Raw genomic sequence first — 17,674 nt, 5'->3', positions numbered from 1 at the left:
GAGCTCGAACTTTTTATATTTACGGACACGAGACGCTCCTTGGGATTTTTCAATGTCCCGGTAATTAACTTGTTAAAAGTGTGCGAGGTGACAAAAATTAAACGTTTCTCCGTATCTCTCCCTCTTTTTTTTTTATTTTTATTTTCCCAACGAGTGCGCTTTATTGCATAAAACTCGATTGTACAAATCTGAACAACATTGTAGAACATCGGCGGTGCGGTCGAGTGACATGTTCTCAACGGGCACTTGGAGTATTTATTGCAAACGGGCGTATACTAAATTATCACTTTTTTTTTCCAACAATCGCGCTATATAAAATATTATTATTTTTCACCAAAAGAACAACGTCCACGGACGAGTGCGCGCGTGATATCGCAATAAGTGTACAATGAAACAAAAAAAATTCAATCCTTGCCGAACTGAAGGGTATTTGGCGGCTGGTCGATCCTGTAGAGCACCTCGCCAAGGTTGAAGTAGCCTAGATACTCGACGTCATTCGGCGTAGTGTCGATGTGGTAGTGCCCACCCTCGCCATGATGGGAGAAACTGTGGAAATGCTGGACTCGCAGATCGAGCTCCTGCGCAAGAAACATACCTTTACTTTTATCTCTCTGTGTAACTCGGAGCACACCGTCTCTCGTGTATTATCGATCCGCGATAAAACTTTTTATCTCTCGCGAGTCTCGCCTTTTTTTCCTCTTTATCAATATATACCCAACACCTACATCGATAACGGGGCGAGAAACATTTTTCGACGAATGAACGTAAAAAAGTAACTCGAGGTGCACGCGTACGAATTATATTATATTATACATGCCACCCAAATATTATCAGCTTACCGTTTCCGCGGAGACGAAAGTCCCGACGGCGATCAAGGGCGCGGACATGTCGTAAAACTTGAGCCAGTGGTCGAGCTGCTTGACGCTGTCGAGCGGCGTCTCCGAGAAATCCGGCATCACGTGCTGCTTGGCCTTGCCCTCCATCATGACGAATGTACCTCCGAGACCTGCAGCCCACGGTACATATATATATGTATACATACACGACACACGAAAAAATGGCCCGAAATTGCCATATGTCACCGAGCTTACCAACGAGCTTGTCCCGGTAGTGCTCTGCCAAGGCCTGCTGCATAGTGGCTATGAAGTCCTTGTTGCCGATTCGCTGCTTGGCGTGCACCTTGAGCACCTTTCCCGGTATACCCTCGCAGAGAAATAGATTGGCCAACAGGGAGAATCGCGTTTCGTTGCCCTTCAACGTTTCAAGCACACAACTCCCCTCGCTTTTCTCCACCGAGGCGATGCGCGTGCCGTTCTTCAACTTGGCCGAGTCCATCATCACGTTCATCATCATCTGCGATCGAAGCAATAATATATACGTATTATTATATTATAATATGTTGGTGCTTGTGCGATCGGTATGTATATTATTGCTTACCTCGCAATTGGTGCCGAGGTAGGGCCAGGGTCCGGCTCCGGCACCCGCGACGAAGGCCCTGTCGCCGTACTTGAGGTCTTTCAGCAGGGACTGGATGTCGTAAACTTTGTCCCTCTGCACCGTTGGAAGTAGAAACGGGGGACCGCCGATTTCCAGGATGTTCACTCTCCCACCGAGACCTATATATGAATAACGTTACGTACGCAGTTGCATCAGCATGGTATTTTTTACATTAGAAGATGCGGGGGAAGGGGCCACTTACCCGGAGCTGACAGGGTGAACGGCTCCTGCGTCAGATCGGGACAATCGACGACTTCGATCTCGGCCTCGGCAAAGTTCTCCCTCAGCGCGTCAATGAACACTTGTTGACAACAATGTAATATTTATACGTATATGTAAATTTTACAAGCGTTATTGCGACCACACGTGTACGTAGAGTCATTTTTGTTGTTTTTACCATTTTTTACTTCATCGAGGGAAGGGACGTGGAGCTCTCGCTTCTCGATTTTGAATTTACCAGCGTCCAGGGTAGCCATGGTGTGTCTTTCCTTGTTTTCCAATATTTGTTGGTCGCGACGATTTTAATGAAAGCTCTAGCTATTATCGATGATGATTGAGATCTTTTTTTTTATATATTTTTTTTTTTTTTTTTTTTTTTTACCTTTTATTGTATTCTTACGCGATGTGCTAGCTCAGTGGTAAATCAAGAGAATAGAAGTGCGCCGCGATCAGCGTTGCATACCTCCGCCGCGCGTTTTCGTTTTGCCACTTTTGTTATCTGCAATGTGTGATAAAAAAAAAAAGAGAAAAGAAAAAAAAATATATCATATATCCGTTGATAATCAGCTTCTATTTTTGGCGAGTGTCATATATATTATGTTTTCAAACTTTCGTTTACCGCGAACAACAGTTTCGCGAAAATTTGACAAACGCACGCGATTTTTTGTGTACACTTGTGCGCGTAATTTTGAAAGAAAAACAAAAATATATGTATACACAACAACAACAAGAACAACAGGATATTACGCAATTTGACAATATGCACGACGACGCGCGCGAACTCCGAGTGTTATGATGTTAATAATATATATATATATACACATGCACACACAAGGAGGGTACACGTCGCACTTTTGGATAGTGGGAGAGAAAAATTAGTACAGATAAGAGATTTCTCGCTTTTTTTTACATTTTTTTCTTTCCTTCGTTCATCGATGCACACACGTTACTTTTGTACCTTTTTTTTTCTCTCAACACACGATCACTGGCCAAACATGTAACTAACAATAACAATTAATACACTAAATCGACCCAATACCTCGATATTACGATTTTTACAACTGCACAATTAACGATAACGAGAGTTGTATATGAAACGGTATATATGCCAGTATAGGTGTGTTCACCTAAAATCGCACGTCACGCCCACGCAGTTGTTGTTCCATGAATAGCCATTCATTTTTACCTATATAATATGCAAGTTCTTGTGTATTCATCAGCTGTTGTCGGGAGAGCAACTGTAGGTAGAGTTTACAGCCTTCACACATTTACTTGCGTGCAACCTCTCATGGAATAGAAGCAGAGCAGAGAGGGAGAGAAAAAAAAAAAGTGCCTACCATATATAGTACAGCTCACAACTACTTGTTGAAAATCATTGGGGGTCGTACTATATACGTATACATGTGTGGTTGGGCAATTATCTCATTCACGACGCGTGTAACGCGAGAGATGTACATACATGTTGGTAAAGTATGCGTGTGTAAACTTTGTTATATATTTCCGGTAGTGTATGTTGTACATACGAGCTTTAATATGAAACGCTCTCTTGTAAAAAAAAAAAAAAATTATGTTTCAATTACCCGACCAAGGCAAAAAAATCGGTATTGATATTACGCTTATTATTTTTACGGTAATTGCAAAAAAAAACATTGAAAGCGTGGCGGGAAATAACCAACGGTTTACATTTACAAAACGATCGAACGGTAAAGGTATGGAACACAAAAATCGGTCTACATACCTCCTCCTACATAACACTGTTTATATATACCGATCGGCTTGTAACTCAACAAGGAGAAACTCATCACAATAGAATTGAATCATTCGATTGAGACACGCTCCTTTTCAAAACGATTTTCGATTTTTCCAGTACTCTCTTCTCTTTGACCCTGACGCATGAACACACTATATTCCGCAACGACGGAACGAGAGCGCAAAAAAATGCAAGCACTGCCGTTTTGTACGTAAAAGTTGGTCATCGGTTTTTCATTGCATTGCAGAGACGATAAACACACGAACAACAACAAATAACAACGCGAGAAAGAGTTTCAAATTGCCATGAGAGCCGCTCTGTGCGCGCGTGTGCTCGAGTGCGTCGACATGGACCAGAGACCGGGTGAAATCGTACTACTGACCGGTAAGTATAGGACACGTGGTTTTTTTGATGTAAGTAAAATATAAATCGTATACCATACGTATTATATGTGCAGGTGCCAGTGGTTTCCTGGGCCGCCACGTACTGAAACACCTCCTGGAGCAGGAGGGCGTCGCCGAAGTGAGAGCACTGGACAAGGCGGAGATCGAGGACTGCGAGGAGACGGAAAAACTGAGGCTCTACCGGTGCGACCTGTTGGACGCGGAGGCCTGCCGCGAGGCATTTCGCGGCGCGGACGTGGTGATGCACTGCGCCGGGCTCGTGGATTACCGGTATCCCCCGGACGTCGACGGCCTCCGGAGAAACAACGTAGACGGTGAGAGCGCGATCGAAATGCCGCGATTTGTTTTTTTATATAGTTATTGTTGATGGTTGGTTTTGCACGATGGGCAGCGAGCGAAAACGTGGTGAGGCTGTGCGTCCAGGAGAGGGCGAGGCTTCTGGTGCACTGCAGCACAACCGAAGTGACGCTCCAGCCGGCATCCAGATTCGGCGTGACCGCGTCTGTGATCTACAAAACGGAGTCGAAGCTGGAAGCTCCGGAGGACGGCGCGAGATTGATGTTCGGGGAGTACGCGGCGTCGAAGCTCAGGGCGGAGAGGATCGTTTTGAAAGCCAATAACACGCAGCTCAGCGACGGTAGGTGCATGGGTGCGGATGAGACAAAGCGCGATTTATAAATAATAAATATGATATACATAGGTGGGGTACTGCTTACGACTGCCTTGAGGCCAACGCTGCTCTACGGGGAGGGCGACCCGCATCTGCTTCCAGAGATTCTGCGGTTCGCCAAACATCGGGACCTGCCGATGCTTTGCGGGCTGGCCGGCAAGCAACAGATGACTTACGTAGGTAAGCGTGTACTACGCAGGTACAAACAGAAAAAACAAGAACAAGTATATGAACCTTGTTGTTTCAGGGAACGCGGCGTGGGCTTTCATAAGGGCGCATGACACTTTGAAAAAAAATCCAAAGGCTATCGCTGGTTTACCGGTCAACGTGACCGACGACACGCTCGTCGAGAATTTGGCGCGTTTCTGCGAGAGAGTTACAAGATCGGGTGGCAATAGCGTGAAAGTGTCCAATTTCTCGGTGCCCTTTGCGCTTTCCTACTTGGGTGCGCTTGTGTTCGAGCTCTTGATTCGGCGTGGCTTCGTCTCAAAGTTGAAGGTGCGTGCTGAGGTTTATCGTTGCGATGGTAATTATAGTGATAACGTTGTGTCAAAATTTTCGCAGATACCGCCACGGAGTATGGTTGCTTATTTAGGCTCCAGTCTTCTTTACAGCCGAGCTCGAGCTTCCATCCATATGAATTATTGGCCAAAGTATAACACTGAAGAGACGCTCGCTATCGCACGCAAATATTACGGTAAACTTGACGATAAAGGGTGTAACTATAAATGAAAAAAAAAAAAAAAAAAATTTGGCGAGTAAACAAGATAAAACACACAATTCGTAATGAGAAATTTATTACACATAGTGGAATTTATTTCGAATAACAGGGAAAACAAGAAAGGTGCGGGAGTACAACGGCCTCAAGCGCTTTAATACACGTCGACTCACAATATTACCATATATTAATATTATTATTATTATTATTATAATTATTGTCGTACGTTTTACAATGCACAGCTCAGAAAACCTCATTTTTCTCCAAGTATTATCATTATTTACAACACTTGCATATCTTCTGTTGCCATCAATTCTTTTGTATATTGTTCCTCCTTTAACGAAGTCAAGTATACATACGATCTATATTTTCTGTAAAATCGTGGATGAACGAAAAAATTAAAACAAACAATCTATTCATAAGTTAATAGGCACGCATATATGCACCAATTGTTACAAATGTGATATATTGCATTTTTTTTTTTTTTTTAAACAAGCTAAATTTTAGGTGAAGTGATAAAAGCATTTAGTTCATATACATACTAACCACGGCAGTTATAGTTTATTAATTAACATGCAACGATTGAACTTTTGTATCATTTTGTCGAGTGATACATTTGCGTGTGATAATGGGCACCATAAAGATAATTGTTTTCTTTGCATAAATGCGAATTTAAATTTCCTATGAGATATATTTTAAAACTTTTATTGTATCTATCCTAGTGTAAAGACAAGTTCAAGTATTTTTTCATGAAAACGTATAACATAACACTGATTTAAGTATAAGATATTTTAGAAACTTATTTAAAGTAAGACTCAAGATCAACAGTATGGCAGATGACAATTCTATTTACAATATACATTCAATTATGATAAAACTCTATTTTTACTACCTTAATAACCGTCTACTAAAATGAAATACAATCAAAATTCAAGCAGTGCATGAGGTCATGTTCGATAAGTACTTTTCATTAATTCGTAAAGAGTAGTTTTCTGAAATTGTTTTTAGTTTTTAGGTACGATTGCAAAGGTAGTCACGAAATAGTATGTTTAAATATTCAATTAGTACGTGGACTTATAGAATTACGTAGCAATTATTTTATCAATTTCATTAATTAAAATAATTAGTCTCTCAGATCATGATTAGAAAAAAATGTCATATCGAAAATTCTAAGAGATTTTTAAAATTATTATAAAAACGACCAAGTAATAGTTATTTACGTAACATGTGCGAAAAAGACGATTTTCCACACGAGTAGTGGTAGACGCGAGTTACCAGGAACGAGTGCCAGTTGATCGCACAAGTGCGTAGCGCCATCGCATCGGCCGTGGGTGTGATGTCACACGAGTGTTAGAATCGTCCCGCACTAGTTGCGTACATGATTTTTCGCAATAGTGCGTGAAAGTATTTTCCACACACTATTACTAAAAATCAGATAATTGACGCTTCTACACATATTTAAACATTTTATTTAACACTTTTCTAATAAATTACTTGGTAATTAAACGCTTGCCTAACATGGCTGTAACAATATAATAATTTAACAATGACCTCTTTTGGGAGATCGAAAATTGCGAATTTACGTACCCATAGGTTTGTATAGTACTGGCTCCAATCCGCTGAAGCAATACTAAGTCACTGGTACGAATATACAATGTGTGAATGCACACATGCTCAAGTTCATACAGATTTTACACAAACTACTTACATACATTTTGTTCAACGTTTCATCTGGGACTTGGTCAATAGTACATCTATGAAATTGCATTTTTTTTTTTTTTCATGATTAATAAAAAAAAATTAAAATAAACGGTGAAACTAGGCACGTAGTTGGCGAAGTACACCTTACTTAATAATTTTTTTTGTTTTTTTGCTTGTCACAGTGCAAAATTATCGACTACGTAGCATTTATTGGACGTCTTTTTCTTGTAATGCCAAAACCGAAGGAATACGGGATCCTACTGTAAAATCTTTATACTGAGAAAACACGCATATCTGCAAGCAAAACAAATATTTAAAAAATAATTTGCAGTTTCGTTTTTATCAAAAAAATGCGGTAACTTTATAGTTTACCTTATCTTTTAATCTTTGGCAGAGTTGAAGCGCAATAGTGAGTAGCACCAGTGCTTCGTTGAGCCAAGGAACGCTACACTCAGCCTGCTGAGTTTCGTATTTAACGCTCCCATGGGCATTTTCCAATTGATAAACCGCAAGTACCAGCTTGTAGCTCTGAATATAAAAACTAATGGCTAAATTTTCGGGTAAATTTGGATTTAGCGATTTCTGAAAGAATGAAGTGAAACATTATTTTTCCAGATACATTGCAATCAATAAAAAAATGACTCAAAATCCGTTTTCGCACCATGTTGCGACTTTTAATGAGATCATCCAAATTTTTTTTCCTCGGCACAATTAAACTTGTCCTGCTACGCTGAAGGCATCCTAAAATATTGCCCAAAACGTGCATTACTTCGTCCGAAGTCTTAAAGGAGTAATGTCGGTCGACATTGTCGATATGAGCAATTGCTTGTTGTAAATGATTGGCAGCATCCTGAATTTGTTGCAGTTTCCAGGGATGATCGTTTTGTATGCTCGTTCTCATGTTCACGTTCTGTTGACGCTGAACTTTAAAATTCACCTCCTGAAAAAATATTCAAATCGCAACGAATAAATTAATCAGAGAGGTCATATTAAAAAATATGAATCAAGTTAAGCACTTACGGCATTAGTAATACTGTCACCAGTGAGAACTACAACACACTTGACCTGATCATGAGGTGCCGCAAAAACAAATCTGTCAGTCTTGTTCTGCTGATCATTCCCAAACAGCGTTAACGGAAATCGCTGCGCACACTCCTATGGTTTGTAGAAGGTGTAAAAAAAATAATAGTGATTACCTAATGGTTATCCAAATTATTCTTTCTACCCTCTTGTTTAAACGCAATGTATATTATTGAAGCAAGAGAATGTGACGAATCAAAAAGACGCGCTTCGACAAAAATTAAAACTTGTCTGCTACTTATAAAAAATTTTTTTCATTTTTGGATTTGCAGGAGTGTTTACGAAACTCTGAAATACACTCACCATCAAAATATTACGAAGCTGCGACAGCGACGAATGGACCTCTTCGTGTAGCACCCATTCGAATTCCATTTGCTGAAAATTGTGGAGGGAGGAAAAAACGCTCAATTAAGTATATATAAATATGTGATAGAGCATATTGTTTGTGTACACACCTGTCAGAAATAAAGCAGAAGCGCGTGGACAGAGAAAACAAAACAAAAGCAAACGGATATATACCTATACATACACACTGCATGCAATGACAAAACAAAAGGGACTGAAGCTTTTTGGAGCTATGAGCTACAACTATTATTAATGTGTATAAGTTGTCAAAAGAGGAAATAGTGTTAAAAGAGGAATAAGCTGAAAATGAAACCTAACCTCGTGCATTTCTGATCAGTATATTAATTTCATTTGTGATGATAACAACAATAGATCATAGTTAAGTATGCAATGTAAACGATTGTACAGAGCAGTAGAAAATACAAACAGCTGATGATTGTTGATGGCAAGTAACGGTGGTGATATGGTAGAGATAGTGATGATGGGTAATGATCGATGACACGCTGATGATGATAATTAATGAGTCGTTGTATGTACATAAATATCGGCTAGGACCGGTTATCTCTCAAAGTTGTGTGTTGTAGGTATCGGTTAGAGGTGGTGGCGAAGCAGGAGAAGGGAGACGACCAAGTATAGTAAAGTGTAGAGTTTGTGTGTCTCGAGACGGCGATTAGATAAAAGCATATAGGTAGCAGCTGATGGTTTAAGGCAAATTGCTTACGAGATTGTGAGCCTCCTCTTTCTCGCAGTCAGCCATTTTTCTCGCAGTACACTGCTTCTAATATGCTGTCTGCCAGTGGTGTGTATACACTACACACAGCGCGCAGTAGCCACCACCAACTACCTCCTCCGCAACCACGGATGGACGATACATCATCATCGGCGTCATTGAGTCAGCGCATATAATATATGATGTAGAAATATGAATATATATTTACGCCCTACATACCTACTAAGTACATTAAAATAGCACTTTTTTTTCCTTTCCATTACGAGCAAGTCCTTCCTTCTTCCCTCATGAATATATCATATCGCGTTTTTAATTCCTACCTCCACAAGCTAGAAAAGTTGTTACACCTTTTATAAAGCAATACTTATTATTAATAATAGTCAATCATAAAAATTTCAAAGAAAGCCAATAACCTTCCAATTCTATATTCCTAAGTTTTTTCACATCTCAAAGAAATCTGCACTTCTTTCTAGATGTATTGAATCGATTTTCCATGATGTTATGTAATAGTATGTTTTATGATGAAATAGAGTAATTTAGAATGCTACTCGATCAACCGCATTTTGGAGAAAAAAGTCAACGCCATGTTGTTTGAGCAGAAGCAGTGAGTCAGGGGGGACATTTGTCAAACAAAGAGAACTTTTGTCGTTGACTCAAAAAAAATTGTAAGTTTTACGGTTCAAAAACTTCCCGCCAAAGATCGATATATCGACAACAATCAACATTTCGATATTTTCGATAATCAAACATATGCGCGCGCATATTCCAGTAGTCCAGTCACGTGACTATATATCTCAAAAAATGCCAGTTTGTCAATAATTTTATTAACGGGTTTTCACACAAAATGACGAGTTCAATCAGTGTTTTAAAATAAAAAATATTTTCTGCTGAAAAATTAGCCCACGTTGATAAGTGAAAAACAATTTTAACATCGATACTCGGTAAGATAATTCAAAACTTAACTGGGCGATTATGCGTCCGCCATTTGATTTTTCCCTGATGATGAAAAGTACTCTAAAAAAATATCGGTTGAAACTTTCAAATGTTTCGTTTCAACCCGCGCGTCGCATTGCCCGCCATTTTTGTTGGTATAAGCTTTGGATCAACAAGCAGCATGTATTATTGTTGTTTTATATAGTGTTTTTTAAGTTGACGGTAATTTTTGCATTCGTTACTTCTTGTTCTTAACTGTTGTTGTCTGCTTTACTCAGCAATTTGAGATTTTTTAGTGTTAACTTCGTTATTCAGTGAAAAGCACACCAAAGTGTCAAAAGCGTTAACCTCTCTTACCTTTATGATTATTTACCTGTTTTTTATGGTGGAGTGCTTATTCCTTGTAGTGTAATATGGATGTTGATCCTATTAATACTCCTGCTGATGCTGCTCCTACTGACGATGACTCCCAACGGCAACAGAATATGGAAGTTCAAAATGAACCAGATGATGTTCCGTACACGGTAGGATGGCAAGTGTCAGAAGACATATTTATTCCTCCAGCACCCCAAGCATTTGGTGAGTATGACGCTACAGGGCCGAGATTGATGATTGTGAAAATAGTCGCTAAGAATTTCAAGAGTTATGCTGGTTCTGTAGTAATTGGACCTTTTCACAAGGTATGACTAATATTCTATTGTTTGGTAAAGGTTCTTGCAATGCCCAGTCATTTCATTCCCTGTTGTCTTTTTTTTTTTTTTGTAGTGTTTTTCGTCCATTGTTGGCCCTAACGGAAATGGTAAGAGTAATGCCATTGACTCAATGCTCTTTGTATTTGGCTACAGAGCTAATAAAATTAGAACGAAGAAAGTTGCAGAATTGATACACAGTTCGAATGAACATCCCAACTGTAGTAGCTGCACAGTTTCGGTCCACTTTCAACAAATCATTGACAAGGTATTTGTTTTGCTTAGATTTGAACTGGTTTGAGAGAATTGTCTTAGTTAAATTATTTTTATTTTTTTAGGTTGGTCATGATTATGATATTGTTCCAAATAGTGCCTTTGTTATTTCGAGGACGGCTTTCAAGGATAGTTCAGCATATTATGAACTTGATGGTAGAAAAGTGCAATTTAAGGAAATAACAAAACGTTTGCGGGATCATTGTGTGGACTTAGATCATAATAGATTCTTAATTCTTCAAGTAAACATAAATTTCTGCATGAAATTTCTTATTATCCGTTGTAACTTTTTAATAACTTTTTTTTCTGTTATTTTCATAGGGAGAAGTAGAACAAATAGCTCTAATGAAACCCAAAGGCCAGGGTGATGGTGATACTGGCATGTTGGAGTTTTTAGAAGATATTATTGGTACTACTCGATACAAAGAACCTCTTAAAAAGTTATCTGACAAAGTAGAAGGTTTGTCAGAAGAGCGCGAAGAAAAACTAAGACGTCTCAAGGTAGTAGAGAAGGCCAAAGCAGAATTGGAAAAGCCTATGCAAGAAGCTATACAATATTTAAAATCAGAAAATTCTATTATAAAACTGCAACACACATATTATCAATGTAAAAGGTATTGACATCGCAATTTTATTCAATCTATTTGATAATATAGATAATTTATAGAAATTTGAGTAATTTTTGTTCTCTTTATATAGATATGAAGCTTTAGATCGATTAAAAAAAGAAGAAGAAGTGAAAAAAGAGTTGGATGAAGATTACAATAAGCTTATGGATGAAATGAAATCCGTACAGAAAGAAAGAGATGAAAAAACGAAAGATTTTAAAGAGAAATCTAAAAAGTGGGATAAACTACAGCAACAGAAAGATGCGCTAACGGTTAAAACAGATGAAATGAGGAAAAAAGATAATGCCCTTCAAGCTGAAGCAGAGGCAACCAACAAACGACGGAAAGAAAACAAAGAAACCGTTAAAAAGGTAAGATAATTGTTATTTCTTGTTCTTGACTAGACTTGATTAGAGTATTAGTATTTCAAACATTTTTTATTTTCTTTAATTTACTAGGAAAAAACCAAACTAGAAGAAATTCAAAGGATACCGACAAAAAATGCTAAAGATATAGAGGAGTGTGAAAAACTACAGAAAAAACAAATCACTGAACGTGAAGCAGAAGAAGCTGCTCTAGCAGATTTAATGAGTGGATTGAAAGAAAAGACTGAACCATTGATTAAAAAACGTGCGAAATTGGAAAAAGAGTTGGTCACCCAGCGAAAAGCCGTTGATGATGCTAAATCAGTATTCGACATTGCCAAGTCAAAGCTTGATCTGTACCAATCTGAAGAACAGACAGAAAAGGATAAGCTTGAACGGTTAAAAGAATCTGTAAAAATAACTAGTGATAGGCTGTCTGAGACCAAAAAGAAGATTGCAGCAATAGAACCTAAAATCCCAGCTACGGAGAAAAGCTTGCAACAAGCTCAACGAGAACTGGAGGACCTTAAAAATCGTGAAAATGAGGCAAACATGCATCTGAGGAATAAACGTATGAAGTACGACGAGCAGAAGTCTGCTATGCAAGCAGGAACATCCAGAAATCATATACTTAACGCTCTTATGCGCGAAAAGAGGGAAGGTCGGCTTCCTGGTATTTACGGTAGACTGGTAAGTCATTTATTTTGAAATTTTGTAAACAATTGTATTTGAAAGGAGTAAAAGACAACGCAAATTTCAGGGTGACTTGGGTGGTATTGATCCAAAGTACGATGTAGCCGTGTCCACGGCTTGTGGTCCTCTAGACAATATCGTTGTCGATTCCGTGAACACGGCAACCGAGTGTATTGAATTTTTGCGACGCAACAACCTCGGTCGAGCCACTTTCATTGCTCTGGAGAAGCAACAACGTTTTGCTCGTCAATGCCAGGAGAGGATACGTACCCCGGAGAACGTACATCGGCTGTTTGATCTTATTAAAGTGGAGAATCCAGATATCCTTCCTGCCTTTTACTACGCCTTACAAAATACATTAGTAGCCAATGATCTGGACCAAGCGACCCGTATAGCTTATGGTGCCACGCGTTATCGCGTTGTGACACTTAAGGGCGAATTAATCGAGCTGTCGGGTACTATGAGTGGTGGTGGCCGACAAGTGTCGAGAGGTCGTATGGGTCAAAAGGCAGCACGTAGTGAACCTACGGCGGAAGATATCTCGAAACTGCAGGAAGAACTCGACCAAGTCTTTGAAGAGTATAATCAGGTCAAAGCCAAACAACCTCCATTAGAAAATCAGATATATACTCTGAGCACAGCACTCAAGGATATGATCGTCGACAGAGACAAGTACAAAATCGACATAAACCAATTGACCGTTGAAGAGCCGAATTTGAAAAAACAGCTGCAAGAGCAGGAGAAAAAGGCTAAGTTGTCAATCTGTGACCCCGGAAAGGTATAATTCAATTTTTTTTTTTTTCAATACATATGTTTTTTTATAATAATATTGAAATACGCGTACATGGGTTATCATTTTTATTCTTCCAGGTTCGACAACTGTCAAAAGTTGTCGAAGACGCTGAGAAAAAGCTCAATAGTGTCTCGGAGACTTCCAAAGAGACGGAAAACGAAGTTGCTCGAATAAATCACGAAATCGATGAAATAGCCGGCAACCGAGTAAAAGAGCAACAAAAGAAAATCAATACTCTGAATAAAAACATTGACAAAGCAAAGGGAGAAGTTTGCAGATTGCAAGTTGCCATTAAAACCGCAGAAAGAAACGCGAAGAAAACGGAGCAACGAATCGAAACTCTCGAGACTGATATCAAAAACTGCGAAAAACGGATATACGATATCACAAAAGAAAAGAAAGAAATAGAGAGCGTCTATCAGGGCATGATTGAAGAAATGGAGCAACTGGATGAAAGTCTCACTGAGAGGCAAGAGCTAGCAGGGAAACTAAAATCTGAATTGGAAAAGTTGCAGTCGCGAGAGAGCAAAATGAAGGCCTTGAAGATTGATTTGGACCAAAAGTTAAATGAGAAGAACAAAATACTGAAAGATCTCCAACATCGGATTCCTGATTTGTCTAAGGCCATACAAACTCTGAACCTTCAAGACATACCCAACGAAGAGAAAGAACCTTTAACGGAATTAACGACTGAAGAACTGGAAGAATTGGATGACAAGGTAGTTTTAGCTCAACTCCAAAAAGCTAAAGAAAAGCTGCCGCAAGAGATACCAAATATGCAGATTATCGAGCAGTTCAGAGAGCAAAACAATTTGTATCTAAAAAGGTTCGAGAAACTACAGAAAATTACTGAGGAACGAAATAGCATGCGAGACTCTTACAACTTGGCGATACGCAGAAGGATGGAGGAGTTTAACGACGGATTTAACATGATTACTGGCAAACTGAAGGAAATGTATCGAATGATCACACTTGGTGGTGACGCCGAACTCGAATTGGTCGATTCGCTAGATCCGTTTAGCGAAGGTATCGTGTTTAGCGTGCGGCCTCCGAAAAAGTCCTGGAAACAAATCCAGAACTTGAGTGGTGGTGAGAAAACTCTCAGTTCTCTGGCTTTAGTGTTTGCCCTGCATCATTACAAGCCCACACCTTTTTACTTCATGGACGAAATTGATGCTGCTCTGGATTTTAAAAATGTATCTATTGTGGCCAGTTACATCAAGGATAGAACAAAAAACGCTCAGTTCATCGTTATTTCTCACAGATCAGATATGTTCGAACTCGCTGACTATCTCGTAGGCATCTACAAAATCAATAACTGTAGCCACTGTGCAGCTTTGGATATAGCTCAGTTCAACGTGAAGGTAGGAATCGTCGAACAACCAAAAGAGACGAATCACAATCCATCTAGATTTTTATCACAACCAAATCCTGCTGGGAACTCTAATTCTATCAATGGAACAAACGACAGTAGAAATTCTGAAACAACTCGGGCAATCCCATCTACTTGCCCTGTAAATATTAACAGGCACGAAGAAATTGAAAATATCAGACCTAACCGGCAAAACGGTGAAGAGGAAAAAGAAAATCAAGACGCAGAAAATCATGAAAACGACAACCAGGGAAATCCAATGGAACCCAGCATGAACTTCAGGTAATTTATCTGTTTTGAAGTAGTGTACAATTAAAATGATATCTAATCGAAATTTTCTTATAAATACATTTTATTAAATTAACTCTATTGATTTACAGCCTTGGAGAGTTGATTTTGCCATCAACCCCAGTGAAACAGCCACAGACTCTAGAATCGAAAAAAAGAAAAATCGAAAAGTCACCCAATGTTAAAAGCAAAACAAACGACATACCATTAAAACAACAACAAAAAAGCTCGAAACAAAACGTTTCAAGACAGTTGGATCAGGTAGACGAGGAATCGGACAATCAGTCATCCGATAATAAAGCTTCAGACGACGGTTCAACTCCGAAGCGTCAAAAGACCTTACATAAGGATGCTTCAAATAATGCAAATCAGGTGGACAACGAAACAGACAACCAATTATCTTCTGATAACAATGTATCTAGTGGAGCCTCAACTCCAAAACGTCAAAGGATTTCACTTAGAAATGCTTCAAAACAATTACAGGTACATAAAGAAGCGAAAAGTTAATCGTTATATTTCAGAGCGATCTCAAATGTAATTATAACTTTTTATTAAAATTGTACTTGTACTTTTTGATAAAGCAATCTGTAGTAATTATTTATGTCTTTCTTTCTTTTTATTTATTATTATCTATTTGTTTATTTATTAATTAATATATTGTCTATTAATATCTATTATCTTTTTATTTATTAATATATTTGAACGAGAATTTATCATAGTCCATTTCGCGGATTGCTACATAATTGCAAAACGATGAACGGATGGTTCAGCATAATCTCTTAGAAACTGAAAATTAAAGAAAGATAACAATTATAACTGTAGAAATCAATGGTTTTCAACTAATTAAAACAGAATATTAGAGTGTCACATTCAAGTTAGTTATTTGCATGAATATTTTTATTTTCAGACCCTTCATACAAATAATAGATAAAGGTCATACCCATATTATTCGATACGTTTACAGTTAGCTTATTTATCACGAACCATTTAACTTAAGTTTCGAGTTACATTTATTTGCCGTAATAATTGTATCATTAGCATATTGTGTTATATGAGTAGTAGAAGTAGCAAAATAGAGACACCAAAATCGAGCTCTGATTTAATATTATTTGGCCCACTCAAACCGAACAATTTTTCATACTTTGAGTTCCATCCTGTAGAAAGCTATGTGGAAATGTATTCAGTAATGTTCAATTATTTCTTTGTGCAGAGTACTTCAAAGGACACTTCATCTCCAAAACAACAGAGAAACACAAAAAGGAATGTTACAGTGTCGCCAAAGCAAAAAAGTAGGGTTGAAAGAAGATCATCTTCTGAAAGCAATGCCTCAAAGGAAGCTACAACTCCAACCAGGCGAAGGAACGTGCAAAAAAATGTTGCAGCAAAAGAGGTGGACAAGATAGTAGATAAACAGTCGTCTTCTGAAAGCAACTCTACACCCCCACAGAGACAAATGAGCTCGAGAAGGACCAGGAGAAATGAAGAAGTAAGTGATCCGTCGTCCTCTGATACCAATACGTCGGAAGGAACTGCAACCCCAACGAGACGGAGAAGTTTACGAAGGGGCGATGCGAATTCACAGAAAGCAGATGTAAAATCACCAAGTGTATCTTCTGAAGATGGTACAGTAGCCCTCAGGAGAACTCCAAGAACATTGAGAAAACCCAAATTCTTAGAAGACATGGAACTTTCGAGTCCTACATCGCGAAAAAGACGAAAGCAGTAAAATGAAGTCTCATTATAGTTGTTAGAATATAAAAAGAAGAGAAAAATGTATGACTCTTGAGATATAAAGATGAATATATACATATATATTATTTTATAAAAAATGTAACGAGGCAAGGTATAATAGTGTATCCCTTGGCATTATAGTTTTACATCTCAAGCAGTGTAAAGCACTTGAAATACAATGTCGTGTAAATGTAAGTTTATTTTTTTGAACTTTTCCGTTGTAAAAAGAATTAATTTTACAGTACTCGAACTTTGTGCAAAGTTAAATGTTTAATGTATTTGAGTACGTATTTAGTTCACGCAATGCTTATGCGTAATTAATTTTCATCAAGTTTTGCAGAGCAGAACGCATTATTTTAAACTAAAAAAAAACACAAATTGATTTGCGTGTGAAGAGTGTATATAGTTTTTCTACTTTTGTACAAATTTCAACTTGGTTTCGAACCAGGAGTTTCACGATCATTCAATAACACTGAGCCTCTGCTTCGAACTGAAATTAACTTTTAACTAATGCTGTTAGTGTAAAGTATGCGAAAACTATAATTACTCCTAGTTAAAGTACAATAATTTTAATTACTGCAATAAAAATTAGTGGGTTAAGAATGGAGTAATAATCTTCATTTGTAGATTAAAATTGTCCATAGCTTCAATTATATTTAAAATAAATTTTTTTTTTCTAAAAAAATTCCAAGTCTTCTCATTAAACTAAAGCTAGAGCGTGTGTATCACAAATTTTTTTTTGAGAAAAAACGCAATTCATTCTTCTCGATGATTAACAAACTCGTTCCATTGGAGTGTATGTGCAGCTCGTTTTA

The 17,674-nt window shown here is 38.2% G+C and overlaps 4 protein-coding genes across 9 annotated transcripts; 2 read left to right on the top strand and 2 right to left on the bottom strand.

Moving 5' to 3' along the window:
- Window positions 1-15: 15 nt before the first annotated feature.
- LOC106644912 (beta-keto L-gulonate decarboxylase) lies at window positions 16-3,002 on the bottom strand. Of its 3 annotated transcripts, none has more exons than XM_023390410.2 (8): window positions 2,903-3,002; window positions 2,099-2,215; window positions 1,895-2,034; window positions 1,700-1,798; window positions 1,438-1,616; window positions 1,092-1,353; window positions 840-1,006; window positions 16-578 (listed from the first exon to the last, which is right to left on the bottom strand). In XM_023390410.2, exons 3-8 carry the CDS (start codon window positions 1,971-1,973, stop codon window positions 405-407), a joined length of 960 nt encoding a protein of 319 aa, XP_023246178.2. In that variant the 5' UTR covers window positions 1,974-2,034; window positions 2,099-2,215; window positions 2,903-3,002; the 3' UTR covers window positions 16-404. The 3 variants fall into 3 exon arrangements, with proteins under 3 accessions (XP_023246178.2, XP_023246179.2, XP_023246177.2); XM_023390411.2 differs by having other exon boundaries at window positions 2,844-2,984; XM_023390409.2 differs by lacking the exon at window positions 2,903-3,002 and adding an exon at window positions 2,675-2,821.
- Window positions 3,003-3,570: 568 nt separating this feature from the next.
- Window positions 3,571-5,272, top strand: LOC106644893 (3 beta-hydroxysteroid dehydrogenase/Delta 5-->4-isomerase type 2). The gene is made up of 6 exons (XM_023390408.2): window positions 3,571-3,850; window positions 3,924-4,184; window positions 4,262-4,507; window positions 4,571-4,720; window positions 4,788-5,038; window positions 5,105-5,272. Exons 1-6 carry the CDS (start codon window positions 3,772-3,774, stop codon window positions 5,270-5,272), a joined length of 1,155 nt encoding a protein of 384 aa, XP_023246176.2. The 5' UTR covers window positions 3,571-3,771.
- Window positions 5,273-6,659: 1,387 nt separating this feature from the next.
- rogdi (rogdi atypical leucine zipper) lies at window positions 6,660-10,592 on the bottom strand. Of its 3 annotated transcripts, XM_089593191.1 has the most exons (7): window positions 10,421-10,592; window positions 9,106-9,231; window positions 8,343-8,414; window positions 7,980-8,114; window positions 7,621-7,899; window positions 7,332-7,541; window positions 6,660-7,253 (listed from the first exon to the last, which is right to left on the bottom strand). In XM_089593191.1, exons 2-7 carry the CDS (start codon window positions 9,139-9,141, stop codon window positions 7,167-7,169), a joined length of 819 nt encoding a protein of 272 aa, XP_089449317.1. In that variant the 5' UTR covers window positions 9,142-9,231; window positions 10,421-10,592; the 3' UTR covers window positions 6,660-7,166. The 3 variants fall into 3 exon arrangements, with proteins under 3 accessions (XP_089449317.1, XP_089449318.1, XP_014216120.1); XM_089593192.1 differs by lacking the exons at window positions 9,106-9,231; window positions 10,421-10,592 and adding an exon at window positions 8,812-9,004; XM_014360634.2 differs by lacking the exons at window positions 9,106-9,231; window positions 10,421-10,592 and adding an exon at window positions 8,495-8,584.
- glu (structural maintenance of chromosomes 4-like protein gluon) lies at window positions 9,945-17,608 on the top strand. 2 transcript variants are annotated; one of them, XM_089593189.1, is made up of 11 exons: window positions 9,945-10,055; window positions 10,455-10,727; window positions 10,813-11,004; window positions 11,075-11,251; window positions 11,331-11,623; window positions 11,709-11,988; window positions 12,076-12,672; window positions 12,743-13,453; window positions 13,546-15,122; window positions 15,221-15,611; window positions 16,339-17,608. In XM_089593189.1, exons 2-11 carry the CDS (start codon window positions 10,461-10,463, stop codon window positions 16,852-16,854), a joined length of 5,001 nt encoding a protein of 1,666 aa, XP_089449315.1. In that variant the 5' UTR covers window positions 9,945-10,055; window positions 10,455-10,460; the 3' UTR covers window positions 16,855-17,608. The 2 variants fall into 2 exon arrangements, with proteins under 2 accessions (XP_089449315.1, XP_089449314.1); XM_089593188.1 differs by lacking the exon at window positions 9,945-10,055 and adding an exon at window positions 10,180-10,269 and having other exon boundaries at window positions 10,344-10,727.
- The last annotated feature ends 66 nt before the right edge of the window (window positions 17,609-17,674 follow it).

The sequence above is a fragment of the Copidosoma floridanum genome, unplaced genomic scaffold (assembly GCF_036245765.1).
Source record: "Copidosoma floridanum isolate Cflo_tuat_1 unplaced genomic scaffold, Cflo_Japanese_pri ptg000019l, whole genome shotgun sequence".
NCBI lineage: Eukaryota > Metazoa > Arthropoda > Insecta > Hymenoptera > Encyrtidae > Copidosoma > Copidosoma floridanum.
Note: the sequence above shows the minus strand (reverse complement) of the source record. Positions and strands in the feature narration are given on the sequence as shown.

Coding starts and splice junctions, on each gene's coding strand:
- LOC106644893 (XM_023390408.2), top strand. CDS start 3,772: ATGAGAGCCGCTCTGTGCGCGCGTGTGCTCGAGTGCGTCGACATGGAC. Junction 4,508..4,570: donor TAACACGCAGCTCAGCGACG/GTAGGTGCATGG, acceptor TGATATACATAG/GTGGGGTACTGCTTACGACT. Junction 5,039..5,104: donor GCTTCGTCTCAAAGTTGAAG/GTGCGTGCTGAG, acceptor AAATTTTCGCAG/ATACCGCCACGGAGTATGGT.
- LOC106644912 (XM_023390410.2), bottom strand. CDS start 1,973: ATGGCTACCCTGGACGCTGGTAAATTCAAAATCGAGAAGCGAGAGCTC. Junction 1,799..1,894: donor CCTCGATGAAGTAAAAAATG/GTAAAAACAACA, acceptor GTTGTCAACAAG/TGTTCATTGACGCGCTGAGG. Junction 1,007..1,091: donor CTACCGGGACAAGCTCGTTG/GTAAGCTCGGTG, acceptor CGTGGGCTGCAG/GTCTCGGAGGTACATTCGTC.
- rogdi (XM_089593191.1), bottom strand. CDS start 9,141: ATGGCTGACTGCGAGAAAGAGGAGGCTCACAATCTC. Junction 8,115..8,342: donor AGCTTCGTAATATTTTGATG/GTGAGTGTATTT, acceptor TACAAACCATAG/GAGTGTGCGCAGCGATTTCC. Junction 7,254..7,331: donor GCCAAAGATTAAAAGATAAG/GTAAACTATAAA, acceptor TTTTGCTTGCAG/ATATGCGTGTTTTCTCAGTA.
- glu (XM_089593189.1), top strand. CDS start 10,461: ATGGATGTTGATCCTATTAATACTCCTGCTGATGCTGCTCCTACTGAC. Junction 11,252..11,330: donor ATAGATTCTTAATTCTTCAA/GTAAACATAAAT, acceptor TTATTTTCATAG/GGAGAAGTAGAACAAATAGC. Junction 15,123..15,220: donor GAACCCAGCATGAACTTCAG/GTAATTTATCTG, acceptor ATTGATTTACAG/CCTTGGAGAGTTGATTTTGC.